The 8231-nt window shown below is 42.8% G+C and overlaps 1 protein-coding gene across 1 annotated transcript in view; it reads right to left on the reverse strand.

Moving 5' to 3' along the window:
• ROR2 (receptor tyrosine kinase like orphan receptor 2) overlaps nucleotides 1-1749 on the reverse strand; it is a 177903-nt gene extending 176154 nt beyond the window's left edge. The window contains exon 1 of the mRNA XM_054178607.1: nucleotides 1547-1749. Within this exon, the coding sequence (XP_054034582.1) occupies nucleotides 1547-1619 (73 nt within the window). The 5' untranslated portion in view covers nucleotides 1620-1749. The remainder of the gene's footprint in view (nucleotides 1-1546) is intronic.
• Between the last annotated feature and the right edge of the window lie 6482 nt (nucleotides 1750-8231).

Here is an 8231-nt window from a genome sequence, read left to right on the forward strand (position 1 = left end):
AAAGCTCTTTCAAACGTGCAATTGATTAACAAGACCCCTCTAATCTGCAGCATTACTGTTTTTTCTTAAAGACATCATCGGTCTCCTCCTGCTCTTCAGTGCAATTAAGTTAAAGCCAGTAAGGGCGGGAGCAGAAGGCGCTGCTTGCCCGCTGAGTTTCTGCGCTGCCCGGCGGGGACAGCACGGGAAGGGCTACAAACCTGGCATGGAAATGGTGCCGTCTGTCATCTGCCCCAGTCCCTGGGCGAAGAACCCCAGGAAGGATGTTGTGAGTAAGGTTTATCTGCTGCAAAGGGGGAGAAGGCAATTTTCCAGAGAACGCTTTCACGAAAGATCAAAGAGATGTATCCGGCAGTTCCTACCTCCTCAATGCATTTCACATCCCAAGGAAAACGAAAAGGCTGCATCTCCCTAATTTTTTTCCCCCTACTCTGAAAGCAACACACTTCTTAAGGCGTGTGGGGAGAGAAAAGGCAGGGGGGCGGGGGGGGGGGTGTGGAGAAGGAAGGCGTTCATGGCGCTTCTTGAGCGGGAACTGTAACTTACACCATCGCAGCTTTCCAACCTCAGGCTCCCTACGGTCTATAAATCACAGTGCTCGCCTCGGAGATGCCAGACAAACTGGCAACTGCTCAGCAGTCGCGCTGCCGCTGCCACGGCGCAAGGTCAGATGTTAATAAGTTTATTCAGCCCTAAAAACAATCGCGGAGCTCGCTGAACCGAGTCCTAGTGTTTCCTGAGCCCAAAGGCTGACCTCAGTCCCCGAGGGCTGGCCAGGTACACAGAGGAAACGGGACCTTCTAAAGCTCAAAAACACACAAAAAGAGACCCCGCCGCGCCTTCATCAGCTACAAGCACGGCGGCTGCCCCCTCGCATACTCAATTTTAATCCCCCACACCTTCCTCCTGGTTCCCGCTGAGACTCTGGCAACACTCAATGGCCCAAATAATAACACATTATTATAGCCACTCCGAGGGGAGAGCAAGGAGGGCGGGTGAAGGCGGAGGCTCCCTGCTATCCACCCTCGGCAACAAAAACCCCCGAACTTTTCCAGTGTTTTCTCATTCTTCCCCCCTCCCCCAGTCACTATCAACCAGCCCCGGTGCCCTGAACTGGTCGAGGAGAGATAGGAAGAGTACGTGCGGGGCCGAGGGGCCGGGATGCGCCCCACGGAAGAAAGGTTAGCGAGCCCCCCTCGGCAGCCACCGCTGCCCTCGGCTCCTGGTAAAGAACCGCGCAACATCAGGTTTCTATTTTGTCACGGAGAAGCCAAAACAAAAACCAACCAACCAACAAAACAAAAATAAAGGGGGGGGGGGGAGCTGTTTAAGCAATACGGATGAAAGAAAGAAAGGCAAAGTATCGAACATCAGCCACCCACGGGCGATGCGGGAGGCTCCCCCGGTCTCGAAGGGACTCGCGCAACTCTCCTAGCAAGAGACGCAGCTTTCCCTGTCCCCGTCCGCCCCCTCCCTCCCATTCCCGGTGACCCACTCCAGAAGAGCAGCAGCCCCTTCCTCCCCAGCCGAGGGCACCTTTCCTTACCTGCTGCGCGGACACGGAGGAGTGAAGCGGCCGCCAGCAGGGCCAGTAGCCGACCCGCCGCCGCGGGGACCATACTGCCCGGCCAGCCGATCCGTGGGGTAGCGGCGCCTGCGGTCGGAGCGGGGTCCGCTGCCCGCGTACTCGGCGCTACCACAAACTTCTTCTCGACACCGCCGCCCCCGCCCTGCGCTCCCGCTAGCCGACCGGCCCCGACTGGGGGCGCAGGAAGCCGCGCTTCTGTCCCCTCCTACGCCTCCTCCTCCCGCTCCTTCCCCAGCATCCCAACGTCATACAGGACAAATCCGACACAGGGAAGGGAAGAGGCACCGAGGGGCGGACAGGACAAGGACTGTCCTTGCGCTCCGGCCCCCTCTGCCGGGGGCAGACTTTGCCTTGGGGGAGCTCACATCCGCCTTTCCCTCCATAGAGAGACAGAGGGGTCTTGACTGACCCCAGGAGCCAGGAGGCCTTGGGCCCAGTCTGTTCCCGGGAACCTTAAAGCCTTTCCAGAAACCCCCCAACAAAACTAAAAGAAACGCGCGGAGGGTACATCGGCCAAAACCACCACTGCCTCTCTGCTTTGCCTCCTTCCTCGTCCCTGCACAAGTGATGCCTTTTTGCACCCACACAGCAGATAGTGATGGAGAGCTTCTCCTGTCCCTAAAATTTACAGAGGTATCAGCCCTGGAGCACGTACTCGAAGAGGCAAGGTCCACCAGGACTGGGATCTTCCTATATACGTTCTGCTCTCTCGGCTTAGGGTGTGAAAAGTAAATTTTACTTTCTATTCTATCAGGCAGAAAATTGTCCTGTTATTTACTACCAGAAATACAGGTATTCTGAACACAATTTAAATAAGCTTTTAAAAATCCACTTTATTTTGTTGTTTGGTTTTGTTTTCTTGGTTGTTTGGGGGTTGGTTTGTTTGTTTGAGTTCAAAGAAATTAAGATGTTTAATTAAGGAGTTCAAGTAAGATGATTCAGAACTGTGAACAGACATCTGTTAAGTAGGTCATAAAAACTCCAAGAACACTGTAACACCTGAGTATGTGCCATTAAAAAAAAAAAAAAAAGTTATAGTTAAACAGCAAATTTAATTAGATGTATTTTGCATAAATACATTTATTGGTTTAGAGTTCATTTCTAAAGATTTGATGCTTAGTAGTGCTAAATACATGCAAATCTAGGTCCTTCCCCAAATCAAACTAAATTCACAACTGCTTCAGTGAAATTAGTTTTCCATTAAATTTACTTCCTATTGCAAAGGCAAATGATACAACATATTCTTTTCTTTCTGTTTTTGCACCCCGTTTCTTTTCTTTCAGGACTTCAGTTCCATCTTGAAAATTCTTCTGCCACCTAAAGATGACAAAGGAAGGTCCTGCTCCCTCCTTGCAGGAGTGTAGGACTAACTGGATTCAGTCCCTTTCCATCACAACAACACATTTCATAATCCCTTTCATAAACATGAAACCTAATGTAAAAGTAGTGAAGATTTTTTTTGTAAGCTCCACTTTTTAGATTAAAGGCTGCTCTAGACTTCATGTCTTTGATGTCTACAAACCTACCCTTAATTTCCAATTGATCTGTATTCATGGCCCATTCATACTCCTTATCTCTTGTGCTACTATTATGCTTTCCCATAGCTTCCCACTTGCTTTCTCTGTGCTACGAAATGATCACAATCACACCTCAGTCTTTAAGATTATTTTAGCCTTTTAAAAGCTTACATTTTTAAACTTTCTCTGAAATGATCCATTCTGTATTTCCCAATTATCCTAAGCTTTTTTTTTTCCTGCCCTGATGCCTTAGTCTCCACCCCCCCAGTATTTTTGACAGTCTGATTTAATCTTTCAGAAAATGAGTGGCTGAAGCTTGGCTAGTATTGGAGATGGTTTCTCTACTAGGGCTCTTGTATTTTCCTTTCTGTGCTGAAAAGATTAACTGATACATCCTGATGATTACAGCACCTGTACAGTTACAGATATTCTATGATGTGTTAGAAAATCTGCATCCTCTCTTTCTTTATAATTTCCAGTGTATACCTAACAGCAGAGAACTGCATCAAAATTCTACATGTCTGGCCTAATAAATCTCTCCTCCTCTTTTTGTATTTCAAGTCATCCAGACCAGTTGTTTCTGCAAGATAACCTACACATTGTCAAAAAACATTGGCTGCACGTTGATGTGTCTAAAGGCTTTTGTGAATACATTATTAACTCTGTATTAAATATCAGAGATCAATATTGAGGAGCAACCCTCCACCTAATAGTTTGCTGCTCGAAATTTCTAAGTTTCCTCTCTTGTGCCAGCTACTCACCCACCTTGCAGTCTATTGAAGGATCTCCATAAGCTCCATCCTACCCATAACTTCCCAGGAGTTAAACATTCTGCTCAAGTCCAGATGAATGAGACCTAATACATTCTTTGTTTTGAATATCACTGAAGGCAAGCTACTAAGGCCACCTGATGATACCGCTTTAGTGAGCAATGTCTAAGATGTTACATTTTTCCTTCTAAACTCTATTCCAGAGCTTTGTAAATTTCTGAGGCCGAACTAATAGGCCTGCAGGTATCTGAATGACTTTGTATCACTCTTCATAAATATCATCTGCAGAGCTGAACAGAGCCTTGATCTCTGGGGAAACGGGCAAGATCACATAGCCACATAATGCGATACAGGAAGCATATAGCAGCATGTGAGCTGAGGATAACAAAAGTCTGTATAAATCTTTGCTCCTCTCCAAAATGAAGCTGTTACTTGCCACTGGCTGTAAGAAACCAGTGTGTTTGTTACTTCCCAGTTACATGACAGTGCATTTCCTTCAGTAGATTACATGGAGGAACGATTAAAGGGAAGAAAAAACAACAACAAAATAACATGTAACTAGGTCTGCAGTTGAATGTCTACCTTCTTTTCCCCATTTGTATTTTGACTCAATTCTGGCAGTATCTGCTGTTTGGTTGTGGTTATAAACACACTTCCTTGGAGGTGATGGAATTAGTTTTCCATTGTAGGGCAAGAGATAAATTCAATGCCAAGAACTGTGCCTAAGAAACTAAAGCAGAGACAGTGCGGTGTCTTTTACAAGAAAGTTTAATTAGTTAAAACCCGTAGCAGTTACTGCCTAAAACCTTACAAGCTCCAAGTCAATATTCCTTTGGAGCATATGATTGTTCAGATGAGTTTATTAACTTCCAAATATAGTAACAGATAAAACTGCTCACATACAGCAGTCAAAATTTTGCATAATCATCCTGAGAAGCACGAGTTTGCACTTTTTTTCTCTGATACTTCTGAAACATGTCATAAAATAATTAGGATGTGGATCCAAAGTAGAAGTTTCAGTTGTGAATTATTTTTCCAACTCAACAGGAGAAACCGGTTACATCATGAAGGTCAAATGACTAAACTAAGTTAGCTATTGAGCATTTCAGTCTCCTTCTTGGCCGCAAATTATTTTGTCACTGACCACAAACACTGTTGTTTCATATTTCACATTTGCAGGGAGAATTGCTTGGCAGGATCAAGGTGGAGGCACTACAGTGAAAAAATCGCTCTGTGTTGTAGAAAAATGCATGCAGCAGGCAAAGAAGCATGGACAACTGCACATGTCTTTTGTGTTGGTTCACTCTACTCGTCTAAGCCATTAGTGTGCTCATATGTGTTCTGCAGCATATGGTCCCAAACTGTTTTGTCACTATTTGACAAAGTAAAAGCTGTGTGTGTATTTGTTTGCATGACCATATGGTACTTGCCTAACAGGAGCAGCTGAGCAACCAGGAAAGCTGGAATTCAGCCTGAACTTGCTAGGAAATCTGACAGAATTTGAATGGATTCCTTTTGCCACGTGTGTCTACTTTCTTAATAAATACAACAAGAGTAACTTTAAAGAACAGACATTGTACAAACTTCAAGGTCTTTGTGTTCCTATAATCATTCTATCAGCTTTGATAAGTTTTAATTAGTGCACTATCTTTACTTTAAAAAAAAACAAACACCAAACAACCAATCATTCCACACCTGATCTTTCCATTCCTATCATGAAAGTGGTGCAGGAAGCATTACTGCAACCATTACCTACATGTGTATTCACCTGATGGTCTGAAGAAAAGTCGTTGTCTTCAGACTGATGGCTTCTCAGTCCTCTCTTGAGGAGAAAGATGTTTCTCTTTTCTCCTACCAGTAAAACAATTAAGAGAATGACTTGCTGAAGATCAGAATTCAAATAAAGATTGGGATTTAGGTTTCTATTATACAAATTAAACATAAATGTCTGAATTAACTGAAAGCTCAACTAATCCTTGAAAGTGTTATGATTACACCATAGATTGATCTTAGCATGTAGTCCCTCCTACTCAAAAAAAAAAAAAAAGCAAAATTGAGATTTTTTTTCCATGCAATTTTCATTATAATTTGTTGTTACTTGTGCTGAAATACTTAAATTTATTTATTTTACTTATATTAGCCATTGTTGTGGCAATAGAATGCTATGGTTTTGTAAATAATGTGTGAACAATTAAAATTGTAACTATTTGTTAACTCCAAAACAGGTACTAGCTGTCAAGCTGGAGCACCAACAGTCAGACATGTGACAGATTCTGAAGTGCAAAAAAGGAAGTCTATGTGTCCTCAACAACCAAAGTAACTTGCTGAGTTCATGCAGAACTAGAGATCCATTACCCAAGCTCTCAATACTATGTTAAGTACTGCAGTTCACAAGGCAACACCAAAAGTACAACAGTCTCTTGGTGAGGCAGAGGATCTAAGCACCAGAAAACGGTAACTTATGCAGGATAAAAATGCAGTTCAATTTCAAACAGATCTTTGCAAATAACCACAAACCAGTATGTTGTTTTATTTTGAAAGGACATAAAGGTATCACACAACAAGGAGCTGAACCTAAGAGCTTAAGTCAGCACCTGATGGGTACTGACTACAAAGTATGCTCTTTTGAGAGCCTCAATGTGCATATCAGCATCTAAACAACAGTTTTGGAGGAAGCTGGGAGAAGGGAAAGAAGAGGTGGTGTAGATTTTTGGGTTGGGGTTTTTTTGGTAGTTTTTGTTTGGTGGGTTTGTTTTGGTTTAGACTGAAGGTTTAGTGTTCTGTGGTTTTAGTAGTGTGGGTTTTTTTCAGGGTTTGTTTTTTGGTTGGTTGGTTTGGTTTTGGTTGGCTTTTTTGGTTTTGTTTTGTTTCATTTTGGGGGAGGGGTGTTTGGTGGTGGTGTTTTTATGTGTGTGTATGTATGTTTGTTTGTTTAAAGTTATCCTTAGACTAGAGAATAGACAATCTTCAACACCAGTACACAGAGCTTTGGCCACAAACAGGATTCAGAAGATGTATACTCTGATTCCAAGAGCACTTAATAGTACTCCAGCTGGCAGACATCTCATTACAAGCTTGTCAAAAGTGCATCAAAGAATGCTTTGAATTTGAAGGGGGGGAGGGGGAAGGAAATGGAAATATTTGAGAAAGAGGTAAATCTGGGAAAAAACTAGAAGCAATCAGCACAAGCTATCATCTCTTGTACCACAGACATGAAGATTTCTTGCAATTTCTCTGCCTTTGCAGTCAAAGCAGTCCCTAAATGGACAAGTTCAGTCTGCTGAAGCAGGCTAAACACATTGCAGTCCTCCATTAGAGATCAATTGTGGTAAAATGAAATTCTTCTTCCCTTTTCTGCCTCCAAATATGACATACGCACAAGGGAAGAAGAGGAATCATGGGAAGAATTTTAAAGACAACACACAAATGGTAATGGTAACATGAATATAACTGAAATCCACTTGGTGCTGCCATCTTCTGTGGCATGGAGCAGCAAATGAGCACTGCTGGCTCTCAGTATACGTTCCCCAGTGCTCTCCCTTCAGTGTACAACACTGAGAAAGCCAGTCAGGCACATTTTTCACTTCTCTCACCTACAGTCTGAACTTCAAGTCTTATGAAAATTCAGCATATCGATGAATATTAAAATATTTGTGATATGATAAGCTAATAATGTATCTATTGAATTCATAGCCCATTGTGCCTAAAGAACGTGAACTGAGTCACATGGACTCAAAAGGACGTACAAATATGAAAAAACGTTTAACACACACACAAGAGGTCAGCAGTATAGATAACAGGCTTTATGCTGAAGTACACTAAAGATGTGATTACTTTGGATTCTACTTTTGAAGCATTAAAAAAAACTGTGTAAGACCCTTTCTTGTCCAGACAGATTTGCAAAACTGATCAGCTGGAAGCAGAAAAAACCTGGGCCCCCATCTCCTCAATGGTTCATTGAAGTTATTTTTTATTAAAAGCAGCATAGTGCTAACTAGTAAAAATATATTAAAATAGCATTTTCCCTTATATACAATTTCAAGGTTGCATTGTGTCTGCATCAGCTATCAGATGGTTTTGATCTTGCAGTATAATGCTTGCATAGTACTTTTTCCTTCTTCATTTCACCTTCTTTGTGCACTGCTCCCATACTTTACTAAAAACAGCAAAGCGAGATACTTCTAATCACTTAAAGATGCTCTCTACCTCTCCTTATTCTCTTTACAGGAATTGTAACAATGCAGACAGTTATTCACTACACAACTACAAAAAGCAATCTGCACCATTTTTGCTCCTCTTCTAGAACTTCTTTGGTTTCATTAGAGTGGATTTTAAGACATCTAATTATCCCTCTCT

This window comes from Dryobates pubescens, chromosome Z (genome assembly GCF_014839835.1).
Source record: "Dryobates pubescens isolate bDryPub1 chromosome Z, bDryPub1.pri, whole genome shotgun sequence".
Classification (NCBI taxonomy): Eukaryota; Metazoa; Chordata; class Aves; order Piciformes; family Picidae; genus Dryobates; species Dryobates pubescens.